Source organism: Hyla sarda, unplaced genomic scaffold (assembly GCF_029499605.1).
Source record: "Hyla sarda isolate aHylSar1 unplaced genomic scaffold, aHylSar1.hap1 scaffold_73, whole genome shotgun sequence".
Taxonomy (NCBI): Eukaryota; Metazoa; Chordata; class Amphibia; order Anura; family Hylidae; genus Hyla; species Hyla sarda.
Window position 1 is genome coordinate 297,669 of NW_026610751.1, and position 16,593 is coordinate 314,261.

Consider the following 16,593-nt stretch of genomic DNA (forward strand, 5'->3'; position numbering starts at 1 on the left):
GTAATGTAGGGTCCTGTGCCCACAGCTGTCACTGACCTCTGATGGGTTTATAGATACAGGAGAACCTAAGGACCTGTCTGACTCCCAAGTCCAATGCTTTCTGCTCGCAGAAAAAGGTTCCTCAAAGAGAACGTCTCCTAGGGCCACAGTCAGGGCCATAGAGAAAGAAATGCTGCCCCAATTTAAAAGGGGCCCAAACTCTCCAGTTGGTGCCACCAACCCCTACCCACCAGGTATTTCAGGGAGCTATGAAGGAGCCCAATAGGCAATGATGACCAAACCGGTTCCCAACATGGCCCCCTCCCTTTCCATCTGTGGGCGCAGAACATTCTACTCACCCGGCGGTGTCTACACGTTCACAGCTCCAAGATGGAGGATCAGGAGAAGGAGGCCCAGGAGAAGCCGAGGAGGTGACGTCATCCGCGCCGAGCTCAGAATTATAAGCTGGGACTGCGTCTGCAAACCAAAATCTGTAAAATAAAAGAGACGCGTGCGGCTGAACCATGGATGGAACCGCACCGCGCATGACTACATCTGTCATGTGTCTCACAGAGCAACTTACATTACACATTCATCATTTCTATGTCTGTGATGTCATCAGTCACAAAGTACACACCTGTGATGTCATCTCTCACACATTACACACCTGTGATGTCAACTCTCAAATATTATACACCTGTGATGTCATCAGTCACAAAGTACACACCTGTGATGTCACCTCTCATATATTACACACCTGTGATGTCATCTCTCACATATTACACACCTGTGTGGTCATCTCTCACACATTACACACCTGTGATGTCATCTCTCACACATTACACACCTGTGATGTCATCTCTCACACATTACACACCTGTGATGTCATCTCTCATATATTACACACCTGTGATGTCATCTCTCATATATTGCACACCTGTGATGTCATCTCTCATATATTACACACCTGTGATGTCATCTCTCATATATTACACACCTGTGATGTCATCTCTCATATATTACACACCTGTGATGTCATCTCTCATATATTACACACCTGTGATGTCATCTCTCACATATTACACACCTGTGATGTCATCAGTCACAAAGTACACCCCTGTGATGTCATCTCTCACACATTACACACCTGTGATGTCATCTCTCACACATTACACACCTGTGATGTCATCTCTCACACATTACACACCTGTGATGTCATCTCTCACATTACACACCTGTGATGTCATCTCTCATATATTACACACCTGTGATGTCATCTCTCATATATTACACACCTGTGATGTCATCTCTCACACATTACACACCTGTGATGTCATCTCTCATATATTACACATCTGTGATGTCATCTCTCACACATTACACACCGGTGATGTCATCTCTTACACATTACACACCTGTGATGTCATCTCTCACACATTACACACCTGTGATGTCATTTCTCACACATTACACACCTGTGATGTCATCTCTCATATATTACACACCTGTGAAGTCATCTTTCATATATTGCACACCTGTGATGTCATCTCTCATATATTACACACCTGTGATGTCATCTCTCATATATTACACACCTGTGATGTCATCAGTCACAAAGTACACCCCTGTGATGTCATCTCTCACACATTACACACCTGTGATGTCATTTCTCACACATTACACACCTGTGATGTCATCTCTCATATATTACACACCTGTGATGTCATCAGTCACAAAGTACACACCTGTGATGTCATCTTTCACATATTACACACCTGTGATGTCATCTCTCATATATTACACACCTGTGATGTCATCTCTCACATATTACACACCTGTGATGTCATCTCATACACATTACACACCTGTGATGTCATCTCTCACACATTACACACCTGTGATGTAATCTCTCACACATTACACACCTGTGATGTCATCTCTCATATATTACACACCTGTGATGTCATCTCTCATATATTGTACACCTGTGATGTCATCTCTCATATATTACACACCTGTGATGTCATCTCTCATATATTACACACCTGTGATGTCATCTCTCATATATTACACACCTGTGATGTCATCTCTCATATATTACACACCTGTGATGTCATCTCTCATATATTACACACCTGTGATGTCATCTCTCATATATTGCACACCTGTGATGTCATCTCTCATATATTACACACCTGTGATGTCATCTCTCATATATTACACACCTGTGATGTCATCTCTCATATATTACACACCTGTGATGTCATCTCTCATATATTACACACCTGTGATGTCATCTCTCATATATTGCACACCTGTGATGTCATCTCTCATATATTACACACCTGTGATGTCATCTCTCATATATTACACACCTGTGATATCATATCTCACATATTACACACCTGTGATGTCATCAGTCACAAAGTACACACCTGTGATGTCATCTCTCACACATTACACACCTGTGATGTCATCTCTCACACATTACACACCTGTGATGTCATCTCTCACACATTACACACCTGTGATGTCATCTCTCATATATTACACACCTGTGATGTCATCTCTCATATATTACACACCTGTGATGTCATCTCTCATGTATTACACACCTGTGATGTCATCTCTCACACATTACACACCTGTGATGTCATCTCTCATATATTACACATCTGTGATGTCATCTCTCACACATAACACACCTGTGATGTCATCTCTCACACATTACACACCTGTGATGTCATCTCTCATATATTACACACCTGTGATGTCATCTCTCACACATTACACACCTGTGATGTCATCTCTCATATATTACACATCTGTGATGTCATCTCTCACACATTACACACTTGTGATGTCATCTCTCACACATTACTCACCTGTGATGTCATCACTCACACATAACACACCTGTGATGTCATCTCTCACACATTACACACCTGTGATGTCATCTCTCACACATTACACACCTGTGAGTATAGCATCTCCTTGAGCCTGGGCCAGGTTATTCTGTATCACACATCTGTACTGAACATCTTTTTGAACCTCGATAAAATTAGATATGACCTGCACCATGCCGCTGAGTCCGGTCACAAATTGGGGGAGTGTAGTGTTGAGGTTGCTTCCAGATGCACTGATGTTCAGCCAGCTGACTGTGGGTTGGGGGAACCACTTGGGGGAGCTACACTGCAGGGTGGTCTGGGAGATGTTTGTCACCGTCACATCACTAAAAGCTGGAGATAAAATATAAGAATCATTGTTATATACCTGGGGTATGAGATCATACACTGACAAGGGGTAAAGTATGGAGGGAGAAAATGACATCATACACTGACAAGGGGTAAAGTATGGGGGGAGAACAATGACATCATACACTGACCGAGGGGTAAAGTATGGGGGGAGAACAATTACATCATACACTGACAGAGGTAAAGTATAGGGGGACCAATGACATCATACACTGACAAGGGGTAAAGTATGGGGGGAGACAATGACATCATACACTGACAGAGGGGTCAAGTATGGGAGAGAACAATAACATCATACACTGACAAGGGGTAAAGTACAGGGGGAGAACAATGACATCATACACTGACATAGGGTAAAGTATGTGGGGAGAGAATGAAATCATACACTGACAGGGGGTAAAGAATGGGGGAGACAATGACATCATACACTGACAGAGGGGTAAAGTATGGGGGGAGACAATGACATCATACACTGACAGAGGGGTAAAGTATGGGGGGAGACAATGACATCATACACTGACAGGGGGTAAAGTATGAGGGGAGAACAATTACATCATACACTGACAGAGGGGTAAAGTATGGGGGGAGACAATGACATCATACACTGACAAGGGGTAAAGTATGGGGGGAGAACAATGACATCATACACTGACCGAGGGGTAAAGTATGGGGGGAGAACAATTACATCATACACTGACAGAGGTAAAGTATAGGGGGACCAATGACATCATACACTGACAAGGGGTAAAGTATGGGGGGAGACAATGACATCATACACTGACAGAGGGGTCAAGTATGGGAGAGAACAATAACATCATACACTGACAAGGGGTAAAGTACAGGGGGAGAACAATGACATCATACACTGACATAGGGTAAAGTATGTGGGGAGAGAATGAAATCATACACTGACAGGGGGTAAAGAATGGGGGAGACAATGACATCATACACTGACAGAGGGGTAAAGTATGGGGGGAGACAATGACATCATACACTGACAGAGGGGTAAAGTATGGGGGGAGACAATGACATCATACACTGACAGAGGGGTAAAGTATGGGGGGAGACAATGACATCATACACTGACAGGGGTAAAGTATGGGGGGAGACAATGACATCATACACTGACAGAGGGGTAAAGTATGGGGGGAGACAATGACATCATACACTGACAGGGGGTAAAGTATGGAGGGAGAACAATGACATCATACACTGACAGGGGGTAAAGTATGGGGGGAAAACAATGACATCATACACTGTCAGAGGGGTAAAGTATGAGGGGGAGAACAATGACATCATACACTGACAGAGGGGTAAAGTATGGGGGGAGATAATGACATCATACACTGACAGGGGGTAAAGTATGGGGGGAGACAAAGACATCATACAATGACAGAGGGGTAAAGTATGGGGGGAGACAATGACATCATACACTGACAGGGGGTAAAGTATGGGGGGAGACAATGACATCATACACTGACAGGGGGTAAAGTATGGGGGGAGACAATGACATCATACACTGACAGAGGGGTAAAGTATGGGGAAAGAACAATGACATCATACACTGACAGGGGGTAAAGTATGGGGGAGACAATGACATCATACACTGACAGGGGGTAAAGTATGGGGGGGAGACAATGACATCATACACTGAAAGGGGGTAAAGTATGGGGGGAGACAATGACATCATACACTGACAGAGGGGTAAAGTATGGGGGGAGAACAGTGACATCATACACTGACAGGGGGTAAAGTATGGGGGGAGATAATGACATCATACACTGACAGGGGGTAAAGTTAGTGGGGGGAGAACAATTACATCATACACTGACAGAGGGGTAAAGTATGGGGGGAGACAATGGCATCATACACTAACAGAGGGGTAAAGTATGGAGGGAGACAATGACATCATACACTAACAGAGGGGTAAAGTATGGAGGGAGACAATGACATCATACACTGACAGAGGGTTAAGTATGGGGGGAGAACAATGACATCATACACTGACAGAGGGGTAAAGTATGGGGGGAGACAATAACATCATACACTGACAGGGGGAAAAGTATAGGGGGAGAACAATGACATCATACACTGACAGGGGGTAAAGTATGGGGGGAGAGCAATGACATCATACACTGACAGAAGGGTAAAGTATGGGGGGAGAACAATGACATCATACACTGACAGAGGGGTAAAGTATGGGAGAGAACAATGACATCATACACTGACAGAGGGTAAAGTATGGGGGAGAGAATGACATCATACACTGAAGGAGGGGTAAAGTATGGGGGAGAACAATGACATCATACATTGACAAGGGGTGAAGTATGGGGGGAGACAATGACATCATACACTGACAGAGGGGTAAAGTATGGGGGGAGACAATGACATCATACACTGACAGGGGGTAAAGTATGGAGGGAGAACAATGACATCATACACTGACAGGGGGTAAAGTACAGGGGGAGAACAATGACATCATACACTGACATAGGGTAAAGTATGTGGGGAGAAGAATGACATCATACACTGACAAGGGGTAAAGAATGGGGGAGACAATGACATCATACACTGACAGAGGGGTAAAGTATGGGGGTAGACAATGACATCATACACTGACAGGGGGTAAAGTATGGGGGGAGACAATGACATCATACACTGACAGGGGGTAAAGTATGGGGGGAGAACAATGACATCACACACTGACAGGGGGTAAAGTATGGGGGGAGACAATGACATCATACACTGACAGGGGGTAAAGTATGGGGGGAGAACAATGACATCATACACTGACAAGGGGTAAAGTATGGGGGGAGACAATGACATCATACACTGACAGAGGGGTAAAGTATGGGGGGAGACAATGACATCATACACTGACAGAGGGAGAACAATGACATCATGCACTGACAGGGGGTAAAGTATGGGGGGAGACAATGACATCATACACTGACAGAGGGAGAACAATGACATCATACACTGACAAGGGGTAAAGAATGGGGGAGAACAATTACATCATACACTGACAGAGGGGTAAAGTATGGGGGGAGAACAATGACATCATACACTGACAGGGGGTAAAGTATGGGGAGAGAACAATGACATCATACACTGACAAGGGGTAAAGTATGGGGGGAGACAATGACATCATACACTGACAGGGGGTAAAGTATGGGGGGAGACAATGACATCATACACTGACAGGGGGTAAAGTATGGGGGGAGACAATGACATCATACACTGACAGGGGGTAAAGTATGGGGGGAGAACAATGACATCATACACTGACAGGGGGTAAAGTATGGGGGGAGACAATGACATCATACACTGACAGAGGGGTAAAGTATGGGGGGAGACAATGACATCATACACTGACAGAGGGAGAACAATGACATCATACACTGACAGGGGGTAAAGTATGGGGGGAGACAATGACATCATACACTGACAGTGGGTAAAATATGGGGGAGACAATGACATCATACACTGACAGAGGGTAAAGTATGGAGGGAGACAATGACATCATACACTGACAGAGGGTAAAGTACGGGGGGAGAACAATGACATCATACACTGACAAGGGGTAAAGTACAGGGAGAGAACAATGACATCATACACTGACAGAGGGGTAAAGAATGGGGGGAGACAATGACATCATACACTGACAGAGGGGTAAAGTATGGGGGGAGACAATGACATCATACACTGACAGAGGGGTAAAGTATGGGGGGAGACAATTACATCATACACTGACAGGGGGTAAAGTATGGAGGGAGAACAATGACATCATACACTGACAGGGGGTAAAGTATGGGGGGAAAACAATGACATCATACACTGACAGGGGGTAAAGTATGGGGGGAGAAGAATGACATCATACACTGACAGAGGGGTAAAGTATGAGGGGGAGAACAATGACATCATACACTGACAGAGGGGTAAAGTATGGGGGGAGACAATGACATCATACACTAACAGGGGGTAAAGTATGGGGGGAGACAATGACATCATACACTGACAGGGGGTAAAGTATGGGGGGAGACAAAGACATCATACACTGACAGAGGGGTAAAGTATGGGGGGAGAACAATGACATCATACACTGACAGGGGGTAAAGTATGGGGGAGACAATGACATCATACACTGACAGAGGGGTAAAGTATGGAGGGAGAACAATGACATCATACACTGACAGGGGGTAAAGTATGGGGGCAGACAATGACATCATACACTGACAGGGGGTAAAGTATGGGGGGAGACAATGACATCATACACTGACAGAGGGGTAAAGTATGGGGAGAGAACAATGACATCATACACTGAGAGCGGGTAAAGTATGGGGGGAGACAATGACATCATACACTGACAGGGGGTAAAGTATGGGGGGAGACAATGACATCATACACTGACAGAGGGGTAAAGTATGGGGGAGAACAATGACATCATACACTGACAAGGGGTAAAGTATGGGGGGAGACAATGACATCATACACTGACAGGGGGTAAAGTATGGGGGGAGACAATGACATCATACACTGACAGAGGGTAAAGTATGGAGGGAGAACAATGACATCATACACTGACAGGGGGTAAAGTATGGGGGGAGACAATGACATCATACACTGACAGGGGGTAAAGTATGGGGGGAGACAATGGCTTCATACACTAACAGAGGGGTAAAGTATGGAGGGAGACAATGACATCATACACTAACAGAGGGGTAAAGTATGGTGGGGAGACAATGACATCATACACTAACAGAGGGGTAAAGTATGGGGGGAGACAATGGCATCATACACTAACAGAGGGGTAAAGTATGGAGGGAGACAATGACATCATACACTAACAGAGGGGTAAAGTATGGGGGGAGACAATGACATCATACACTGACAGAGGGGTAAAGTATGGGGGGTGACAATGACATCATACACTAACAGAGGGGTAAAGTATGGAAGGAGAACAATGACATCATACACTGACAGGGGGTAAAGTATGGGGGGAGAACAATGACATCATACACTGACGGGGTAAAGTATGGGGGGAGAGCAATGACATCATACACTGAAAGGGGGTCAAGTATGGAGGGAGAACAATGACATCATACAGTGACAGGGGGTAAAGTATGGGGGGAGAACAATGACATCATACACTGACAGAGGGGTAAAGTATGAGGGGGAGAACAATGACATCATACACTGACAGAGGGGTAAAGTATGGGGGGAGACAATGACATCATACACTAACAGGGGGTAAAGTATGGGGGGAGACAATGACATCATACACTGACAAAGTGGTAAAGTATGGGGGGAGAACAATGACATCATACACTGACAGGCAGTAAAGTATGGGGGGAGACAATGACATCATACACTGACAGGGGGTAAAGTATGGGGGGAGACCAAGACATCATACACTGACAGAGGGGTAAAGTATGGGGGGGAGACAATGACATCATACACTGACAGGGGGTAAAGTATGGGGGGAGACAATGGCATCATACACTAACAGAGGGGTAAAGTATGGAGGGGGCAATGACATCATACACTAACAGAGGAGTAAAGTATGGTGGGGAGACAATGACATCATACACTAACAGAGGGGTAAAGTATGGAGGGAGACAATGGCATCATACACTAACAGAGGGGTAAAGTATGGAGGGAGACAATGACATCATACACTGACAGGGGGTAAAGTATGGGGGGAGAGCAATGACATCATACACTGAAAGGGGGTAAAGTATGGAGGGAGAACAATGACATCATACAGTGACAGGGGGTAAAGTATGGGGGGAGAACAATGACATCATACACTGACAAGGGGTAAAGTATGGGGGGAGACAATGACATCATACACTGACAGAGGGTAAAGTATGGGGAGAGTCAATGACATCATACACTGACAGAGGGTAAAGCATGGGGGGAGAGAATGACATCATACACTGACAAGGGGTAAAGTACAGGGGGAGAACAATGACATCATACACTGACAAGGGGTAAAGTATGGGGGGGAGACAATGACATCATACACTGACAAGGGGTAAAGTATGGGGGGAGACAATGACATCATACACTGACAGAGGGGTAAAGTATGGGGGGAGGCAATGACATCATACACTGACAGGGGGTAAAGTATGGAGGGAGAACAATGACATCATACACTGACAGCGGGTAAAGTATGGGGGAGAAGAATGACATCATACACTGACAGAGGGGTAAAGTATGAGGGGGAGACAATGACATCATACACTGACAGAGGGTAAAGTATGGAGGGAGACAATGACATCATACACTGACAGAGGGGTAAAGTATGAGGGGAGAACAATGACATCATACACTGACAGGGGGTAAAGTATGGGGGGAGAACAATGACATCATACACTGACGGGGTAAAGTATGAGGGGAGACAATGACATCATACACTGACAGGGGGTAAAGTATGGGGGGGAGACAATGACATCATACACTGACAGGGGTAAAGTATGGGGGAGACAATGACATCATACACTGACAGAGGGGTAAAGTATGGGGGAGACAATGACATCATACACTGACAGAGGGGTAAAGTATGGGGGGAGAACAATGACATCATACACTGACAGGGGGTAAAGTATGGAGGGAGAACAATGACATCATGCACTGACAGAGGGTAAAGTATAGAGGGAGACAATGACATCATACACTGACATAAGGGTAAAGTATGGGGGAGAACAATGACATCATACACTGACAGAGGGGTAAAGTATGGGGGGAGAACAATGACATCATACACTGACAGAGGGGTAAAGTATGGGGGAGAACAATGACATCATACACTGACAGAGGGGTAAAGTATGGGGGGAGACAATGACATCATACACTGACAGGGGGTAAAGTATGGGGGAGACAATGACATCATACACTGATAGGGGATAAAGTATGGGGAAGACAATGACATCATACACTGATAGGGGATAAAGTATGGGGGGGGGGGGGAAGCAATGACATGAACCGGATAGACCTCATACAGGGTCGTGAGCGCACATTCCCTACTGCGGATGGATTTTTTCACCCTTGATCATTACACCCTGGACTATTATTGTATCCATACACCCTGGACTATTATTGTATCCATACACCCTGGACTATTATTGTATCCATACACCCTGGACTATTATTGTATCCATACACCCTGGACTATTATTGTATCCATACACCCTGGACTATTATTGTATCCATAAATACTGGACTATTATTGTATCCATACACCCTGGACTATTGTTGTATCCATACACCCTGGACTATTATTGTATCCATACACCCTGCACTATTATTGTATCCATACACCCTGGGCTATTATTGTATCCATACACCCTGGACTATTATTGTATCCATACACCCTGGACTATTATTGTATCCATACACCCTGGACTATTATTGTATCCATACACCCTGGACTATTATTGTATCCATACACCCTGGACTATTATTGTATCCATACACCCTGGACTATTATTGTATCCATACACCCTGGACTATTATTGTATCCATACACCCTGGACTATTATTGTATCCATACACCGTGAACTATTATTGTATCCATACACCATGGACTATTATTGTATCCATACACCCTGGTCTATTATTGTATCCATACACCATGGTCTATTATTGTATCCATACACCCTGGTCTATTATTGTATCCATACACCCTGGACTATTATTGTATCCATACACCCTGGACTATTATTGTATCCATACACCCTGGACCATTATTGTATGCATACACCCTGGACTATTATTGTATCCATACACCCTGGACTATTATTGTATCCATACACCATGGACTATTATTGTATCCATACACCCTGCACTATTATTGTATCCATACACTATGGACTATTATTTTATCCATACACCCTGGACTATTATTGTATCCATACACCCTGCACTATTATTGTATCCATACACTATGGACTATTATTTTATCCATACACCCTGGACTATTATTGTATCCATACACCATGGACTATTATTGTATCCATACACCATGGACTATTATTGTATCCATACACCCTGGACTATTATTGTATCCATACACCATGGACTATTATTGTATCCATACACCATGGACTATTATTGTATCCATACACCCTGGACTATTATTGTATCCATACACCCTGGACTATAATTGTATCCATACACCCTGGATTATTATTGTATCCATACACCCTGGACTATAATTGTATCCATACACCCTGGACTATAATTGTATCCATACACCATGGACTATTATTGTATCCATACACCCTGGTCTATTATTGTATCCATACACCATGGTCTATTATTGTATCCATACACCCTGGTCTATTATTGTATCCATACACCCTGGACTATTATTGTATCCATACACCCTGGACTATTATTGTATCCATACACCCTGGACCATTATTGTATGCATACACCGTGGACTATTATTGTATCCATACACCCTGGACTATTATTGTATCCATACACCCTGGACTATTATTGTATCCATACACCCTGGACTATTATTGTATCCATACACCATGGACTATTATTGTATCCATACACCATGGACTATTATTGTATCCATACACCCTGGACTATTATTGTATCCATACACCATGGACTATTATTGTATCCATACACCATGGACTATTATTGTATCCATACACCCTGGACTATTATTGTATCCATACACCATGGACTATTATTGTATCCATACACCATGGACTATTATTGTATCCATACACCCTGGACTATTATTGTATCCATACACCCTGGACTATAATTGTATCCATACACCCTGTACTATTATTGTATCCATACACCATGGACTATTATTGTATCCATACACCATGGACTATTATTGTATCCATACACCATGGACTATTATTGTATCCATACACCATGGACTATTATTGTATCCATACACCTTGGACTATTATTGTATCCATACACCTTGGACTATTATTGTATCCATACACCCTGGACTATTATTGTATCCATACACCCTGGACTATTATTGTATCCATACACCCTGGACTATCATTGTATCCATACACCATGGACTATTATTGTATCCATACACTATGGTCTATTATTGTATCCATACACCCTGGACTATTATTGTATCCATACACCATGGACTATTATTGTATCCATACACTATGGACTATTATTGTATCCATACACTATGGTCTATTATTGTATCCATACACCCTGGACTATTATTGTATCCATACACCATGGACTATTATTGTATCCATACACTATGGTCTATTATTGTATCCATACACTATGGACTATTATTGTATCCATACACCCTGGACTATTATTGTATCCATACACCATGGACTATTATTGTATCCATACACCATGGACTATTATTGTATCCATACACCATGGGCTATTATTGTAGCCATACACCCTGGACTATTATTGTATCCATACACCCTGGACTATTATTGTAGCCATACACCCTGGACTATTATTGTATCCATACACCCTGGACTATTATTGTATCCATACACCCTGGACTATTATTGTATCCATACACCCTGGACTATTATTGTATCCATACACTCTGGACTATTATTGTATCCATACACCCTGGACTATTATTGTATCCATACACCCTGGACTATTATTGTATCCATACACCCTGGACTATTATTGTATCCATACACCATGGACTATTATTGTATTCATACACCGTGAACTATTATTGTATCCATACACCGTGGTCTATTATTGTATCCATATACCCTGGACTATTATTGTATCCATACACCATGGACTATTATTGTATCCATATACCCTGGACTATTATTGTATTCATACACCGTGAACTATTATTGTATCCATACACCGTGGTCTATTATTGTATCCATATACCCTGGACTATTATTGTATCCATACACCGTGGTCTATTATTGTATCCATACACCCTGGACTATTATTGTATCCATACACCATGGACTATTATTGTATCCATACACCCTGGACTATTATTGTATCCATACACCATGGACTATTATTGTAGCCATATACCCTGGACTATTATTGTAGCCATACACCATGGACTATTATTGTATCCATATACCCTGGACTATTATTGTATCCATACACCATGGACTATTATTGTATCCATACACCATGGACTATTATTGTATCCATACACCATGAACTATTATTTTATCCATACACCATGGACTATTATTGTATCCATACACTATGGTCTATTATTGTAGCCATACACCATGGACTATTATTGTATCCATACACTATGGTCTATTATTGTATTCATACACCCTGGACTATTATTGTATCCATACACCCTGGACTATTATTGTATCCATACACCATGGACTATTATTGTATCCATACACCCTGGACTATTATTGTATCCATACACCAAGGATCATTATTGTATCCATACACCCTGGACTATTATTGTATCCATACACCATGGACTATTATTGTATCCATACACCATGGACCATTATTGTATCCATACACCCTGGACTATTATTGTATCCATACACCAAGGACCATTATTGTATCCATACACCCTGGTCTATTATTGTAACCATACACCATGGACTATTATTGTATCCATACACCATTGACTATTATTGTATCCATACACCAAGGACCATTATTGTAGCCATACACCCTGGACTATTATTGTATCCATACACCCTGGACTATTATTGTATCCATACACCAAGGACCATTATTGTAGCCATACACCCTGGACTATTATTGTATCCATACACCAAGGACTATTATTGTATCCATACACCTTGGACTATTATTGTATCCATACACCATGGACTATCATTGTATCCATACACCATGGACTATTATTGTATCCATACACCATGGACCATTATTGTATCCATACACCCTGGACTATTATTGTATCCATACACCCTGGACTATTATTGTATCTATACACCCTGGACTATTATTGTATCCATACACCAAGGACCATTATTGTATCCATACACCCTGGACTATTATTGTATCCTTACACCCTGGACTATTATTGTATCCATACACCAAGGACCATTATTGTATCCATACACCCTGGACTATTATTGTATCCATACACCATGGACTATTATTGTATTCATACACCGTGAACTATTATTGTATCCATACACCCTGGACTATTATTGTATCCATACACCCTGGACTATTATTGTATCCATACACCCTGGACTATTGTTGTATCCATACACCCTGGACTATTATTGTATCCATACACCCTGGACTATTATTGTATCCATACACCCTGGACTATTATTGTATCCATACACCATGGACTATTATTGTATCCATACACCATGGGCTATTATTGTAGCCATACACCAAGGACCATTATTGAATCCATACACCCTGGACTATTATTGTATCCATACACCATGGACTATTATTGTATTCATACACCGTGAACTATTATTGTATCCATACACCGTGGTCTATTATTGTATCCATACACCCTGGACTATTATTGTATCCATACACCCTGGACTATTATTGTATCCATACACCCTGGACTATTATTGTATCCATACACCCTGGACTATTATTGTATCCATACACCAAGGACCATTATTGAATCCATACACCCTGGACTATTATTGTATCCATACACCAAGGACCATTATTGAATCCATACACCCTGGACTATTATTGTATCCATATACCCTGGACTATTATTGTATCCATAACACCATGGACTATTATTGTTTCCATATACCCTGTACTATTATTTTATCCATACACCATGGACTATTATTGTATCCATACACCATGGACTATTATTGTATCCATACACCCTGGACTATTATTGTATCCATACACCCTGGACTATTATTGTATCCATGCACCATGGGCCATTATTGTATCCATACACCCTGGACTATTATTGTATCCATACACCCTGGACTATTATTGTATCCATACACCCTGGACTATTATTGTATCCATACACCATGGACCATTATTGTATCCATACACCCTGGACCATTATTGAATCCATACACCCTGGACTATTATTGTATCCATACACCATGGACTATTATTGTATTCATACACCGTGAACTATTATTGTATCCATACACCATGGTCTATTATTGTATCCATATACCCTGGACTATTATTGTATCCATAACACCATGGACTATTATTGTATCCATATACCCTGTACTATTATTGTATCCATACACCATGGACTATTATTGTATCCATACACCATGAACTATTATTGTATCCATACACCCTGGACTATTATTGTATCCATACACCCTGGACTATTATTGTATCCATACACCCTGGACTATTATTGTATCCATACACCATGGGCCATTATTGTATCCATACACCAAGGACCATTATTGTATCCATACACCCTGGACTATTATTGTATCCACACACCATGGACCATTATTGTATCCATACACCCTGGACTATTATTGTATCCATACACCATGGACTATCATTCTATCCATACACCCTGGACTATTATTGTATCCATACACCCTGGTCTATTATTGTATCCATACACCATGGACCACCATTGTATCCTGGGGCACTCACCCCCTACGTTGAGGCTCAGCTTGTTGCTCCCCTGCCCATTAGAATTGGTGATGGTACATTTATAGACCCCGGCGTCCTTCATCTGCACATTGGTGATCTTCAGGGAGGCGTTTCCTGCAGAGAGTTGGTTGATGAAGAGCGACGCCCGACTCTTGAAGTTTGAGTTCTGGTCGGTCAGCACGATCTTCCCGTTCTCGTATTTGTAGACCACTCCGGTGTCTCCCACCTTCTCCCACAGGACGTTACTGGATTGTTTTACATCGGGGGTGAAGGTGCAGCTTAGGATGACGTCCTGACCGATCTGCCCCACGGCATTGACGGTCGTCACATCATTTGTGGTACTGTTACCTGCAGGGTACATGGGGGGTGTGGACTTCATATTACTATCATAAAGTGTTCTGCAAAATGTGGTAAAAATATTTTACATCTCTTCATATTAATACAGCACTTACCAGAAATACTGAGGCCGATGATAAGAGCGATGGCGGCCAAGAGGAGGATTATTATCACAATCATACTGCAAATAGAGAGCAGGGATTAGTGCAAACCCAACAGGGAACATGTATATATCATAACACCACAGAGACAGGGAACATGTATATATCATAATAACACCAGAGAGACAGGGAACCTGTATATATCATAATAATACCACAGAGACAGGGAACCTGTATATATCATAATACCACAGAGACAGGAACCTGTATATATCATAATGACACCACAGAGACAGGGAACCTGTATATATCAT

General features: G+C 42.4%; 1 protein-coding gene across 1 annotated transcript; it reads right to left on the minus strand.

Annotated features, from left to right (window-relative positions):
• Nucleotides 1-348: 348 nt before the first annotated feature.
• LOC130344679 (V-set domain-containing T-cell activation inhibitor 1-like) lies at nt 349-16,358 on the minus strand. The gene is made up of 4 exons (XM_056554452.1): nt 16,295-16,358; nt 15,843-16,190; nt 2,955-3,218; nt 349-470 (listed from the first exon to the last, which is right to left on the minus strand). Exons 1-4 carry the CDS (start codon nt 16,356-16,358, stop codon nt 349-351), a joined length of 798 nt encoding a protein of 265 aa, XP_056410427.1.
• Nucleotides 16,359-16,593: the final 235 nt, after the last annotated feature.